The following is a 15405-nucleotide window of genomic DNA, read 5'->3' on the forward strand; positions in this document are numbered from 1 at the left end:
TATGCATAAATACTTAACAGAGTAGCAGCAGCGTAAAAAGGATGGGGTGGGGGGGGCAGTGCAAATAGTCCGGGTAGCCATGATTAGCTGTTCAGGAGTCTTATGGCTTGGGGGTAGAAGCTGTTGAGAAGTCTTTTGGACCTAGACTTGGCACTCCGGTACCGCTTGCCGTGCGGTAGCAGAGAGAACAGTCTATGACTAGGGTGACTGGAGTCTTTGACAATTTTGAGGGCCTTCCTCTGACACCGCCTGGTATAGAGGTCCTGGATGGCAGGGAGCTTTGCCCCAGTGATGTACTGGGCCGTACGCACTACCCTCTGTAGTGCCTTGCGGTCAGAGGCCAAGCAGTTGCCATACCAGGCGGTGATGCAACCAGTCAGGATGCTCTCGATGGTGCAGCTGTAGAATTTTTTGAGGATCTGAGGACCCATGCCAAATCTTTTTAGTCTCCTGAGGGGGAATAGGCTTTGTCGTGCCCTCTTCACGACTGTCTTGGTGTGTTTGGACCATGATAGTTCGTTGGTGATGTGGACACCAAGGAACTTGAAGCTCTCAACCTGTTCCACTACAGCCCCGTCGATGAGAATGGGGGCGTGCTCAGTCCTCTTTTTTTTCCTGTAGTCCACAATCATCTCCTTTGTCTTGGTCACGTTGAGGGAGAGGTTGTTGTCCTGGCACCACACGGCCAGATCTCTGACCTCCTCCCTATAGGCTGTCTCATCGTTGTCGGTGATCAGGCCTACCACTGTTGTGTCGTCGGCAAACTTAATGATGGTGTTGGAGTCGTGCCTGGCCATGCAGTCATGGGTGAACAGAGAGTACAGGAGGGGACTGAGCACGCACCCCTGAGGGGCCCCCGTGTTGAGGATCAGTGTGGCAGATGTGTTGTTACCTACCCTTACCACCTGGGGGCGGCCCGTCAGGAAGTCCAGGATCCAGTTGCAGAGGGAGGTGTTTAGTCCCAGGATCCTTAGCTTAGTGATGAGCTTTGAGGGCACTATGGTGTTGAATGCTGAGCTGTAGTCAATGAATAGCATTCTCACGTAGGTGTTCCTCTTGTCCAGGTGGGAAAGGGCAGTGTGGAGTGCGATAGAGATTGCATCATCTGTGGATCTGTTGGGGCGGTATGCAAATTGGAGTGGGTCTAGGGTTTCTGGGATTATGCTGTTGATGTGAGCCATGACCAGTCTTTCAAAGCACTTCATGGCTACAGACGTCAGTGCCACGGGTCGGTAGTCATTTAGGCAGGTTATCTTAGAGTTCTTGGGCACGGGGACTATGGTGGTCTGCTTGAAACATGTTGGTATTACAGACTCAGTCAGGGACATGTTGAAAATGTCAGTGAAGACACTTGCCAGTTGGTCAGCACATGCTCGGAGTACACGTCCTGGTAATCCGTCTGGCCCTGCGGCCTTGTGAATGTTGACCTGCTTAAAAGTCTTACTCACATCGGCTACGGAGAGCGTGATCACATAGTCGTCCGGAACAGCTGGTGCTCTCATGCATGCTTCAGTGTTGCTTGCCTCGAAGCGAGCATAGAAGTGGTTTAGCTCGTCTGGTAGGCTTGTGTCACTGGGCAGCTCGCGGCTGTGCTTCCCTTTGTAGTCTGTAATAGTTTTCAAGCCCTGCCACATCCGACGAGCGTCAGAGCCAGTGTAGTATGATTCAATCTTAGACCTGTATTGACTCTTTGCCTGTTTGATGGTTCGTCGGAGGTCATAGCGGGATTTCTTATAAGCGTCCGGGTTAGAGTCCCGTTCCTTGAAAGCGGCAGCTCTACCCTTTAGCTCAGTGCGGATGTTTCCTGTAATCCATGGCTTCTGGTTGGGGTATGTACGTACGGTCACTGTGGGGACGACATCATCGATGCACTTATTGATGAAGCCAGTGACTGATGTGGTGTACTCCTCAATGCTGTCTGAAGAATCCCTGAACATGTTCCAGTCTGTGCTAGCAAAACAGTCCTGTAGCTTAGCATCTGCGTCATCTGACCACTTTTTTATTAGCCGAGTCACTGGTGCTTCCTGCTTCAGTTTTTGCTTATAAGCAGGAATCAGGAGGATAGAGTTATGGTCAGATTTGCCAAATGGAGGGCGAGGGAGAGCTTTGTATGCGTCTCTGTGTGTGGAGTAAAGGTGGTCTAGAGTTTTTTCCCCTCTGGTTGCACATTTAACATGCTGGTAGAAATGAGGTAGAACGGATTTAAGTTTCCCTGCATTAAAGTCCCCTGCTACTAGGAGCGCTGCATCTGGATGAGCGTTTTCCTGTTGATTAATGGCCTTGTACAACTCATTCAGTGCAATCTTAATGCCAGCATTGGTTTGTGGTGGTAAATAGACAGCTATGAAAAGTATAGATGAAAACTCTCTTGGTAAATAGTGTGGTCTACAGCTTATCATAAGATACTCTACCTCAGGCGAGCAAAACCTTGAGACTTCCTTAGTATTTGATTTTGTGCACCAGCTGTTGTTTACAAAAATACAGAGACCGCCACCCCTCGTCTTACCCGAGTCTGCCGTTCTGTCCTGCCGATGTAGCGTATAGCCTGCTAGCTGAATGTTGTCATTGTTGTCATTCAGCCACGACTCCGTGAAACATAAGATATTACAGTTTTTAATGTCCCGTTGGTAGGATAACCGTAATCTTAAATCGTCCATTTTATTATCCAAAGCTTGAACGTTGGCTAATAGGATTGATGGGAGAGGCAGTTTACTCGTTCGCCGTCGGATCTTTACAAGGCACCCCGACCTACGTCCACGGTATCTCCGTCTCTTCCTCACGCGAATGACGGGGATCTGGGCCTTGTCTGGAGTCTGTAGAATATCCTTCGCGAACGCCTCGTTGAAGAAAAAGGGTTCGTCCAACGCGAGGTGAGTAATCGCTGTCCTGATATCCAGAAGCTCTCTTTGGTTATAAGAGACGATGGCATAAACATTATGTACAAAATAAATTACAAATAACGCGGAAAAACACACATAATAGTACAATTGGTTAGAGGGCTGTAAAACGGCAGCCATCTTCTTCCGGCGCTGTTCAGGCCTAGCCATTGCTAGGCCTGACCTTTTCATTTTGATGGGAAGTGTTGGGCTCGGCAGGGAGTACATTTTGGAGCGCTACGCTCCGCCTTAAACCAATAGGAGCAGAGCTAGAGAGGGGCGGAGCTCCACAATATAGAACGATTAGTTACCGGAGTGTAACTCCAGTTCTATGAGTGGAGCGGAGCCCCATAGGACTTAAGGCCCTGCCGACCCTCTCTAGTCTCGCTGAAGATAAATATCTCGGGAGGCTGATTGAGGGGAGGCATCCCCTCTTATAGGGACACCTGTACTCCTATTGGCTGCAGGTGTGTACATAATTTTATCTCAGGCTGATGCTGCCTTAGGGCAGTGGGTAAACCAATAGGAGCAGAGCTCCCCTATGGGGCTCCGCTCCACTCATAGAACTGGAGTTACACTCCGGTAACTAATCGTTTGAGCTACTTGGCGCTTCGACTTCAGAGCCTGCTCTCCCTCTCGCTTTTCATACCTGTCACAGGTACCCTTCATGCTTCACTCCTCACCAGCTGCCTTTCAATAGGCTCCCCGGGATGCAGCAGGCTGGGCCAATGTCGGAGCTGTGAAAAGTTGGTTATGCTGACGGTTTGACCCACTTCTGATCCATGTGGCAGCAGCTTCTGCAGTAATTAGGTTACAGTCTCCTCTCCTTGCTTTGTGGTTGAAGAGGGATTGGGGGGTTTGATAATCTTCTTCATAGATCAGATTCCATTACACTGTGGACCCAAGTGAAAGGGATCTTGTTTTTCTCTCTTCAATGTGATATTGTAGTCTTATCAAACAGCATCAATCCTACTTTGTTTTTGTCCCCAAGTAATACCCGTGTCTATGGACTGGGAGCTCCCTAGCTTTCCCTAGGGCAGTTTTACACAGACAATTACTTGTTGTTTATGTTATAGAAGTGTATAACGGTTATATACAGTAAATTACAAATAGCTCATTCATGAAGAACCTGGCGTCCTTGGAAATGTTCCTACGTATACATATTTATTACATAATACAGTTTCTAACCTACGATTTGTCTGCAGGACTGTAGTTCATCGACTTTTGCTAACAAAATCATCGTCTTTCCTTATTTTTAATCTGATCACTAGTATCATACCCTTACTTGGTAACAACTACCGGGCAGATAGAGCGCAACAATTCTGCATTTTGGTTAGCTACAATATACACTGCTCAAAAAAATAAAGGGAACACTAAAATAACACACCCTAGATCTGAATGAATGAAATAATCTTATTAAATACTTTTTTCTTTATAAAGTTGAATGTGCTGAGAACAAAATCACACAAAAATTATCAATGGAAATCAAATTTATCAACCCATGGAGGTCTGGATTTGGAGTCACCCTCAAAATTAAAGTGGAAAACCACACTACAGGCTGATCCAACTTTGATGTAATGTCCTTAAAACAAGTCAAAATGAGGCTCAGTAGTGTGTGTGGCCTCCACGTGCCTGTATGACCTCCTTACAACGCCTGGGCATGCTCCTGATGAGGTGGTGGATGGTCTCCTGAGGGATCTCCTCCCAGACCTGGACTAAAGCATCCGCCAACTCCTGGACAGTCTGTGGTGCAACGTGGCGTTGGTGGATGGAGCGAGTCATGATGTCCCAGATGTGCTCAATTGGATTCAGGTCTGGGGAACGGGCGGGCCAGTCCATAGCATCAATGCCTTCCTCTTGCAGGAACTGCTGACACACTCCAGCCACATGAGGTCTAGCATTGTCTTGCATTAGGAGGAACCCAGGGCCAACCGCACCAGTATATGGTCTCACAAGGGGTCTGAGGATCTCATCTCGGTACCTAATGGCAGTCAGGCTACCTCTGGTGAGCACATGGAAGGCTGTGCGGCCCCCCAAAGAAATGCCACCCCACACCATGACTGACCCACCGCCAAACCGGTCATGCTGGAGGATGTTGCAGGCAGCAGAACGTTCTCCACGGCGTCTCCAGACTCTGTCACGTCTGTCACGTGCTCAGTGTGAACCTGCTTTCATCTGTGAAGAGCACAGGGCGCCAGTGTTGAATTTGCCAATCTTGGTGTTCTCTGGCAAATGCCAAACGTCCTGCACGGTGTTGGGCTGTAAGCACAACCCCCACCTGTGGACGTCGGCCCTCATACCACCCTCATGGAGTCTGTTTCTGACCGTTTGAGCAGACACATGCACATTTGTGGCCTGCTGGAGGTCATTTTGCAGGGCTCTGGCAGTGCTCCTCCTGCTCCTCCTTGCACAAAGGCAGAGGTAGCAGTCCTGCTGATGGGTTGTTGCCCTCCTACGGCCTCCTCCACGTCTCCTGATGTACTGGCCTGTCTCCTGGTAGCGCCTCCATGCTCTGGACACTACGCTGACAGACACAGCAAACCTTCTTGCCACAGCTTGCATTGATGTGCCATCCTGGATGAGCTGCACTACCTGAGCCACTTGTGTGGGTTGTAGACTCCGTCTCATGCTACCACTAGAGTGAAAGCACCGCCAGCATTCAAAAGTGACCAAAACATCAGTCAGGAAGCATAGGAACTGAGAAGTGGTCTGTGGTCACCACATGCAAAACCAGTCCTTTATTGGGGGTGTCTTGCTAATTGCCTATAATTTCCACCTGTTGTCTATTCCATTTGCACAACAGCATGTGAAATTTATTGTCAATCAGTGTTGCTTCCTAAGTGGACAGTTTGATTTCACAGAAGTGTGATTGACTTGGAGTTACATTGTGTTGTTTAAGTGTTCCCTTTATTTTTTTGAGCAGTGTATTTGACTATTGGCTACAATGCAGAACATATACAGTACTTTGTGGTCGCTGTCATGACGCGGTGAGGAAACAAACAGAAACATGAGAAATGTTTTGAGTGGTTTTATAAATGGATAAGATTTACACCTGCTTGTAGTGTGTTCTATGAAAGTAGATTGAATTTTGGTTTTCTGAAGAGAGCATGCTTTTCGGCACTACACTGTCACTCAGAGCTGACACTCACATGGTCTGTTTCAACTGAAGATACCCCACTACCCTTCAATAATTATTGATAAGACCTTGAACTACGGCAATAATCTGTTACTAATGAAGGGGTTATTATTACTGTCAGCATGTCCTTTCAAATAAATTAATCTCAAGGTCAAAGTGGACTTGGTTACTCAAACTAGAAATGGATTCCATAACTAAGACCTTATCCAAGCAAATGTGCAGCCTTGGTCATTGGTCAGTAGGCAACATCAGTGAGTGTTGTGACATGTGGGTGACATGTGGCTAATTGATTACATAGCTCAGCCCTCTAAAAGCTAGGTGATGTCTCTCCAACCCAGTCCCAGACAGAAGTAGAATAACAAGATCGATACTACAGAAAAAGATCACACAAAGGAATTCAAGTATTTTTTTTATAATGCCTTCTTTACATAAAACATTTTTGAACTACAGGATATTGTTTTTCATACCCATACACTTAAATAAAGTGTATACATGTGTACCCACACATTTATAACTTTGCACCTTTGAGCATTTCATCTTAACAAAAAAAAAAATATTTGTCCAAACATTTGAAGTAGGCCTATTGATGTTTATATTTACAAATTTGTACAAACTCAGTTTTCAGTATGAATCAAGTGTACAACACTGCATACATTTGACTGATTATTTACAGTTGTGATAAAACAGAGAGCAGATGGTTTAATATGCATATAGCAGCCTCTTGGAAGGAACCAGGCCTAGCTGGACATGTGGGGTAGTAAATCCCTATGCTGGTTTTGGGTCACCTCAACCGACAAGTGGTCTCTGGCCCCCTCAGACCAGCTGGTGTAGAGGGGGCACTTGTTCTGGGCAGTTTTGAGCTGCGACCACCTAAAATCATTTATGTAGAGGGCTTCGTCTCCCTCCTCTCCATGGGTCTATTGGCCCTACCCCTCTCAGTTGTCAGTCACTGTCTCTCGGCCATGTCATTGGCTGATGTGCACATCAGTCAACTCGGAGGCGGGCGGGTGTCCCTGAAAGGGGGCAAGCGAGCAGGTGGAATAAGATCCCCTGTCACCTCTCCCAACTTGCCCCACCCCTTAGCCGCCCAACCACCACTGTCTGTGAGGTGGAGATAGGCGACGATTCCAGACGGGTTTTCTTGTCATCAGTGGCGACATTCTTATGCGTCGATGCGGAAAGACAGCAGCTTCTCTGAGTGCATATTGTTGAGGGTGCGCAGGTCGGGCATCTTGAGTAGCAGCTTGGTGAAGCGAGAGGCGTCGCAGGGGTTGCTCTTGCTGACCAGGGCACGCAGCACTCTGATCAGAGACTCCTGAAGCAGCTCCACTGAGTTTATGTTCTCGATGCCTGAACGATCTGAAAGAGGACAGATAAGAAAGAGAGCACCGTTAGACTACTTTACACGTTAGTACAGACCATTACTATGCCATAATAGTGAGTGATTTTTTTAAGTGTCGTGGTCAATGTTCCCTCTAATTTTCTTCGGCACTGAGCAAATTTCAGGCCTGCTGAGCGCAAACTTGAACATTGTGAAAATTCTGTGCAACTTCCAGTGCACAAAACACTGAGGCTGTACCCGCTTTAAGTAACAGTTTCAGACAGTGGTTAAGTAGGCTACTGTGGCTATTTGATCATAATGTAGGCCTACCATCAAAAACAATGGAGAAAAAAATGCATCCCATAACATTTTAACATGGAAATAGCTGTTCTATTATTCAGCCTAAAGTAATGTGTGGTGTTCAATGTAGGCCTACATTCCATGAGACATTTGAAAAAAAACATGCAGGGCTTGACTGAAAATGTTGTTGTGTTGTTTGATGAAACTACTTTACAAAATAAAATGCATTATTATTCCCATACCATTATTACAGAGAATCAGACAAATGATGCCACTGCCTTTTTGAAACATAGCTTATTCAAGCCTCTCTCAAAATACAAGACAAAAAAAAGCTCTTTATCCAACTCTAGAAATGTACACGTTTTGTGCTCTTGTAGGAAGCATTCACTCCCCCATTGCTGACTACAAATGATCTATAACATTTTAGTCATTTAGCAGACGCTCTTATCCAGAGCGACTTACAGGAGCAATTAGGGTTAAGTGCCTTGCTCAAGGGCACATCGACAGATTTTTCACCTAGTCGGCTCAGGGATTAGAACCAGCGACCTTTTGGTTACTGGCACAACGCTCTTAACCACTAAGCTACCTGCCGCCCCAACTGGGCTAATAACTCACTGACTAGCAAAGGATATGAACACCTGGCTACATGCAGCGCTTGCTTTTATCTCAAAACAAGCGCATCTACTCATGACCGCTCATGCTGTAAACACAGTCCAGTTCAAAGTGAATGGCCCAGATCCATATATGGTAATAGCCTATTTGCATATAGGCCTACTGCAGCTCTGATTGGTTATGCCGCACCAGTCTGTGTAGTGTACGGGCTGAGTCGTGCGTGTCAATGCAATAGAATCCTACTCCGATGCATTCTGCCTACAACAAAATCCCTTGCATAGTTTGTTTTGTTGCATTGAAAGTGGCTAATATTGCGTTGATTTGATCACAATTCCCACAGTAAAGGGAAACATTGATAGTGTCAACTAAGGGGGAAAACTCTAGAAAGTTGAGTGAAGTTCAATCTCATGCTTCTCTGCGCGGGCTGATATTTATTCTGCACGGCAATCCCGCACACAGCTTAGAGGGAACATTAGTCATGGTGATTTACTGGCAGGAGAAGTACAGTACTTGAGCTCTGACTGCTTAGATATGTTGTTAAAGTAATAAATAAGGCTTCTCATTGTTCTTACCTGCAGACACTAGCACTACAGCGGTGAAGAGACCCAGCTCCTCGGCCGTGAGCTCCAGGGAGTTGAGCTTCTCGCTGAATTCAAACATGGTGTCTAGCAGGCCTCCCATGCCCATGCCCTTCAGGCTCTCCAGGCTGTAGGTGGCACCAGAGATGAAGGTGACCGTCTGCTCCTTCACGTTAAAGAGGGAGGCAAAGCGCACCATCAAGACCTGTAACAGAAGCAAGGGAAAAGCGAGTGAGTGGTGAGTCATCGTATCTTCTCAAGCTGTGAGTATTTTTGTTGATCACTGAGTGAAGTTTCTTTGCATATCTGTGTTTGCACACATTTCACGGATGCCTACCTCAAAGGTGCCGGCCTTGAGCAGGGTGACTTGGTCGTTCTCTGAGAGTGCACTGAACCCTGGAATGTGCTTGGCGAACTCCACCACCTCGCGCACAGCCGGCGTGAAGCTGAGCGAGAAGTCCTCCCAGATCTCCTGGGGGGTCTTGTTGGGTTCGGCTTGGGGGCACATGTTCATTGGACATGCCTGGAGGAGTGAGGAGAATCGTAATCAGCATTTTCCTATATGCTATGACTACATGACACTATTATTGACAATCTTTAACATCAAGATCTTTTCAATGTTGCAGCTCTGTTTAGTGACTCACCAGCACAATGTCCTTGTGGTTTTTCCATGGGAAGTTCTGCCCCTGGGAGACGCTGCTGGTCTCAATGCCTTGGTGGCTCCCAAACAGGTTGCTGTTGTGGAACTGCTTGCCGTTGTTCTGATGATGTCTGTCAGACATGGCCTGGAAGCCATGGTGCTGGAGGGCCACGTTGTTGTTGTGGTGGTAGATTGTGTTGAGGCCGTTCTGATGGTAGCCTGCAGGACAGTAGTTGGAGCCCCAGTTGTCCACCTCTCCGTTATGCTGTCTCGTGGACTCGCCCAGCTTATCGTGGGCGTAGACAAAGGTCTCACGGTGCGCCCGGGTAATGGCCGTTATGGTGCAGTCCACCCCAGGGCTGGGGCACAGGGGTGGAGAGCTGGCCAACATTGACGGGCTTTGGGTGGATGGTAGGGGCAGAGGGGAAGCAGGGGCTTGTGCTGGAGGAGAGGGGGAAGGGGCGAAAGGCAGGGCCTGAGGCTGGGGATGGGGTGCCACAGTCAGACCTGGGCAGGGAGAGGAGGAAGTGGGAGAAGGGGGAGAGTTGTGGGTCAGGCTGGCCAGCTGGAACTCATTTTGCATGTTGTTCATGTTGTTCATTGTGCTCTGCATCTCTGCGAGCATGCGCTGCTTCTCACGCTTAGGTATTCTGCCAAAGCGTACAGCTGGAGAGAGAGAAAGAGACCAATGTCAAGTCAACAGTCCTAATAGGGATGAGAGTGTAATAGATCTATCAGCCATTTTGTGGCTATTTGTGTCATGTTTTAGCATGTAAAGCTATGCTTACCATCGCGGGACATGCCCACGGACAGACACTTTTTGAAGCGGCACTGCTGGCAGCGGTTGCGGTTGATCCTCATGATGGTGCAGGTCTCGTTCTTCAGGCACTTTTTGTACTGGATGTTCTGCTGGATACTGCGTCGGAAGAATCCCTTGCAGCCCTCACAGGCATGGACGCCATAGTGGAAGCCTGAGGCGACGTCTCCACACACTTTACACAGCAGCACCATCCCATTTAGTTCTGTTACAAACATAAAGAGAAGGTCAGACAATGAGTCCAAGCTCCAAAAACACTTAAAGCTGCAGTTCCAGCAGTGACAGATAGGTTCTGGTATGGGGGTCTACTTACTGGTAACGCTTGCCACGGACTTGCTGGGGGAGCAGCGAGAGATGCTGTTGTCATTACGACCCCTAGGCCTTGGGGACCCTCCGGAGCCGGAAGAGGAGTTGCCATCATCACCATTGGAGGAGCTGGAGCTGCCACTGCCGGAGTAGGCACTGGAGTAGCCCTGGGAGCTGTTGGGGGAGGGAGGGAAGGAGGCCCCAAAGGAGTTCTCGCTGTACATAGACACCGGGCTGGTGCGGTTCGGTGAGCAGCTACTGGAGCCGATGTAGGATATTACGCCCCCTGGTGGACAAATGCAAAAGCGAGAGGACAACTTGTTAGAATGGATGTGTGGTTTAAAAACAGTGAGATCATTTGATTTGTCACATTTAGTGCTCCGTTCTTTGCCTCTCTAACCACTGGACATCAGTCAACTGACAGAAGAGGTCAAGAGGAAGAGGGTTAGAGAGAGGACGCCCACTGGTTCGGATTGATATTGCGCCCATTCACGTTCACTGACAAAAAACGAGGGGGTGGCTGCAACTTTGTATAATTCTGTACATTCCAAATGTTCCCTTAGCTACACAGGACAATTATGCAAGGCAAGGAAACCGTGGCAATGTTAGGATACCCATAGCAACAGAGTGGCTGGGGAGAGTCCAAGAAGACAAGTGGCTGGAAAAGAACACTGCTTTCCAGGAAATGTTGGCAGGAAAGGCTGCCCTGACTGGCTTTCCGTTTATTTCTCTAGTTCAGAGGCCACCACTCTTTCCAAAACAGATGCCCTGACCACAGAGTACATTTATAGGAAGCCATAAGGGCAAGATTGTCCTGTGTGGGTTGTGCCCCGTGAGCAAGCATCGCCTACAGAACATTATTTACATTATGGGAAGACGCTAATGCAGCATGAAGAATGAGCATGTTCTTTTTGGATGCTGCCCAATAGCACAGACAGTGCTATTGCTGTTGTGCAGTCTCATTGGCCAGACATAGCCACCCACACGAGTGGATGTAGATACTCTTGCGCTCTCTCTCTCTCTCTTTGTTGGAACTCTCCTGACAACGTTCCCTTGCCCTACTTTCCTTTCTCTCCATCTCTCTATTTTCACTCTCCTTGAAACTCCCTGTTCTTTTCTCTTCACACCCCCTCTCCTCTGTACTCTATCTTGCTCATACTCTGTTTCTCTTCTCCCTCTCTCACTTTCATTCTCTTTCTCCCTGCCTCTTGTTCTAATCCAGCTGTCTCAGTTTCTCCCGCTGTGAAGGCTAATTCTCACAAGTTCCGTCCAAGGATCACGTTTCGCCACAGCTGGCCACCCACACACCAACTCGTGCCCGGTCGCCGGGGGGTGCCACGCACAAGGCTACCGGGAATTGCTAATCGCTTTTTAAATGCCAAGTGGTGTGCCCCGCCATTTGCCACACACAGCGTCCCTGCCGAAAGCCGAACCTACAAAGCATGTGCCCAATACTTTCTGCACTTCCTGTTGACCCCAATTAACCTGTGCTCTAATACCAGATCAACTGTATTGTGTTGTTGTAAGGAGATAATGTGTTGTTGTGAGGAGATAATGTGTTGTTTTAAGGAGTCTTTGATACCTTTGCAGGACATTTTATTGGTGTTGTTGAGGCCTATTGAATGATGGGATCATTGTTTTGTGCTCAATAAAACCAAACTCTATACTTCTGTTCTGTGATCCTGACATTTAAATCTGGATGATTGCACAAACAGTGAGAGAATGTTTGTCTGTCCTGTTCTGTTCTTTTTGAGACATTCCAATCTCAGATTCCAGCCAACCAGGCAGCCCTGAGGGAGAAACATAATTCACTGTGGAAAGGAACATAAGGTCTTATAGGGTCACTGTGTCAGGTGTCACCATAATATCCACAACATGTGCACTTGCTTGTCCTGCCTGGTGTTATAGTATTAACGCTCCTCCCTCTCTCTCCATCTCATGTTTTCACTCCCTTTTGCTCTGTCTTCCACCTCCTGTCTTTCTATCTAAAAAAAATGTATTACCCACAATAACCAATCAGTGAGTGGAAAATAAAGATTGCTTTTCTATCAAAATCAATAACCTGCCATTTAAACCAACACTTGTAAAGTCAATGTGAAATGATGAAACAATATCAATAGATATAGCTCTGAATATTGAATTAGTCTTTGTGAGTAAACATACATTCAGAGTGAAGTACTTGAAATAAATATAATAATACATCGAAAGCTATGCGTGGGAGAGCCATAGAATGAAAACAGGTTGGGCAGAAGACTTGTGTTGCTCGAGGAGCAACACTAGTGTAGGCTGGCTGGAGTACATTCTAGTCACGCCCCTACTCAACGTGCGCGCCTCCGACATCAGGGTGTTCAACGAGACTGGCAACCTCAATCAATAAAAAAAATAAAAAGACTGTCAACCTGACTGGTTGCGCAATACACGCCCATAGAACACACCAACTGTTTCTAGGACAGCCTCACGTTCCCACCCGCCTGGCGCTATCCATGGTACCTAATAGACAGTCAATTCCCACAATATACTCATTAGATATTCTAATGTAATTTACAGCATACTTGCTGAATAGAACTGAAAAGCTTGGTACCTATCAATGTTTTCACTTTGCTATGTTGTAGCTGTACAATATTATTTTCTGTATTGGACATGTATTTACTCAACCTATATTCGAATGAATGAACCTATAAATGCTTTATTAGACCTACTATCGCCTTGCCCTAATAATAATATAATAAAGGTAGTTTTATTTTGGACATCTTCGATATCGAAAGGAAATGCCCAAATCACCGAGCAAGTATTTGGTTATGCCAGTGTAATTATGCCAGAAACAATAAATTACGATGCCTTACATAAATGTTCGTGTCCCACTTTTCAATCTAACACGTGACTCAAAGACGTCCTGATCGAATCGCAATAATTTCACCCGCCAGCTATCCAATAGCAGTGCGCACATGGCATCCAATACTGCTTCACACATGGGACTCTGACGAGAAATTATGTAATGAGCTTGCTCTCTATACCAATGGTGATTGGTGGAGAACAGTGATTGAAAACAAAACGCACATGGCTAGCTTGGCGGGCCATGTGAATTGGCCAAAAACATGCGCGGATGCCTGCATCAAAGGGATGTCCGTACACCTGACATGACCTACTTCCCCCCGAACTATTTTAGAACACTGTCTTAACCCATGATTTTCTACCTACCACACGCACACCATCAAACAATGTATAGTATTTGAAATACTTCTTTAAGGAAATGTACAGATAACTTATAGGCTATTACAAACTTCACGATACAATATTTCTTCATTTTACTTTTACTGAGGCCAGTAATTCGACCTTGACAATGACAATTATGTCGAACAGTTGGGGTAAAATCTATAGGCTACAGTAACGATAACACACAATCATCAGTGAATGCAAAATACACACTGTATAAGGAATAGGCCTACTTCAAGCATAATCAGTCATGCACTGAGGTTTGGCAGAGGTTTGGCATGAGGAGAACTGTACAGAGACCCACTGAACTTTCCCCCATCTAGTGTTGCATCACAAGGATGCCACGTAAGTCCCATATACAAAAGTGGCTCTACTTAATCGACAGGTGTACATCAATACAATACAACTCATCATTGATTTACGCATTTCGGACTGATAAACAACAAACTGTAAAGAGCTTCAGCAGACTGCCAGCAAGCCAGGTAGCCAAAACAATATGCGTAAAACACATTATAACCCCAAATACGGCATCCATTAAACACGCACAACAAAATAATCCTGAACATTTACCTGTATTGTTGTTATTTGTGTCCATTGCTGTTGTTGCCATCCTGAGCTCCAAAACATTCATATAGATATCGGTGAAAAAAGAAAACAGCTTGGGAAAGGATAATTTCTTGGCAAAAAGCAGGTCCTTAATATATATTCTCTGTTATAACGATGTCATTATGTTCCTCTTTATAATAATAGCTCTGTTTGAGTTCGAATACTCATTAAAATATTTAGAACCAACGTTAATAAACTGTACCAAAGGATGCATCTGCTATCGACCAAGTTCCTGCGTAAAGAGAATCACTTCTCTGTGAGCAGTGTCAGTGAAAAAATTACGAAAAGCGTCTATGCTGTCACTGGCTCTATCCGTGTAGGTCTGAGCCGCAGTTTCCAAATCGGCCTGGTTTTGCTCAGTCTCGCTCATCCCTAGGAAACGAACGAGGACGCACTGCATGCCTGCCCGCACGCGGCTGAAAACGGGACCATGTGACCCCCGGGAGTGCCTCGTGTCCCAGTGACACACTTTTTCTCCAAACACATCTCCAGCATAAAAAAAAAAAACCTGTGCACATGGAGATGGTAACTCCGCCTACGAAAACGGGATTTGCAGTTCTTTAATGTGGGAAAATACTATTTTAACGCTACCATTTTTAACTATAGGCGATAGGACAGACATATGCACAATATTTTCTTGTAGCCCAATTACGCAACGCCATTGCGCAATGCCATGGCACATGTTCCATCCATCATTCAAATGGTATCTAATTTGGGTCTAATTGGACGTGTCATTTTCAAGAGTAGGCTACTGATGTTGAGAATAATGTGGAGTGCAGTTGAAAAGGGAGGATGTGCCCAACCATTACACCATAATATATTTTAGAAAAAAGGCCAACTGATTGTGAGGGTTGTTGCATAAATTGTATGTCTGTGAAGGATAAGAGAGTGATAGGGCTGACTTTTGACCTTTCATTGCTCTACCCAAATATTTTTTTACAGACTTTGTTGTAAAGTGATGTGGTGTTATGAGCCGTATCCCCCTGACTGTACTTATGTA

General features: G+C 46.3%; 1 protein-coding gene across 1 annotated transcript; it reads right to left on the reverse strand.

Annotated features, from left to right (window-relative positions):
* Positions 1–6408: 6408 nt before the first annotated feature.
* Positions 6409–14729, reverse strand: LOC311105088 (nuclear receptor subfamily 1 group D member 1-like). The gene is made up of 7 exons (XM_084147083.1): positions 14370–14729; positions 10594–10872; positions 10252–10485; positions 9468–10129; positions 9161–9346; positions 8818–9028; positions 6409–7371 (listed from the first exon to the last, which is right to left on the reverse strand). The coding sequence occupies exons 1-7, from the start codon at positions 14428–14430 to the stop codon at positions 7175–7177; spliced, it is 1830 nt and encodes a 609-aa protein (XP_084003209.1). The 5' UTR covers positions 14431–14729; the 3' UTR covers positions 6409–7174.
* Positions 14730–15405: the final 676 nt, after the last annotated feature.

Source organism: Coregonus lavaretus, assembly GCF_964263955.1.
Source record: "Coregonus lavaretus genome assembly, chromosome: 2".
Lineage (NCBI taxonomy): Eukaryota > Metazoa > Chordata > Actinopteri > Salmoniformes > Salmonidae > Coregonus > Coregonus lavaretus.

Bases quoted from the DNA above. Each gene is read 5' to 3' on its own strand.
- LOC311105088 (XM_084147083.1), bottom strand. From the start codon at position 14,430: ATGAATGTTTTGGAGCTCAGGATGGCAACAACAGCAATGGACACAAAT. The intron at 10,873-14,369 runs GTAAATGTTCAG...TTTGTCCACCAG, and splicing joins CACAAATAACAACAATACAG to GGGGCGTAATATCCTACATC. The intron at 9,029-9,160 runs GTAGGCATCCGT...CTTCTGTTACAG, and splicing joins TCAAGGCCGGCACCTTTGAG to GTCTTGATGGTGCGCTTTGC.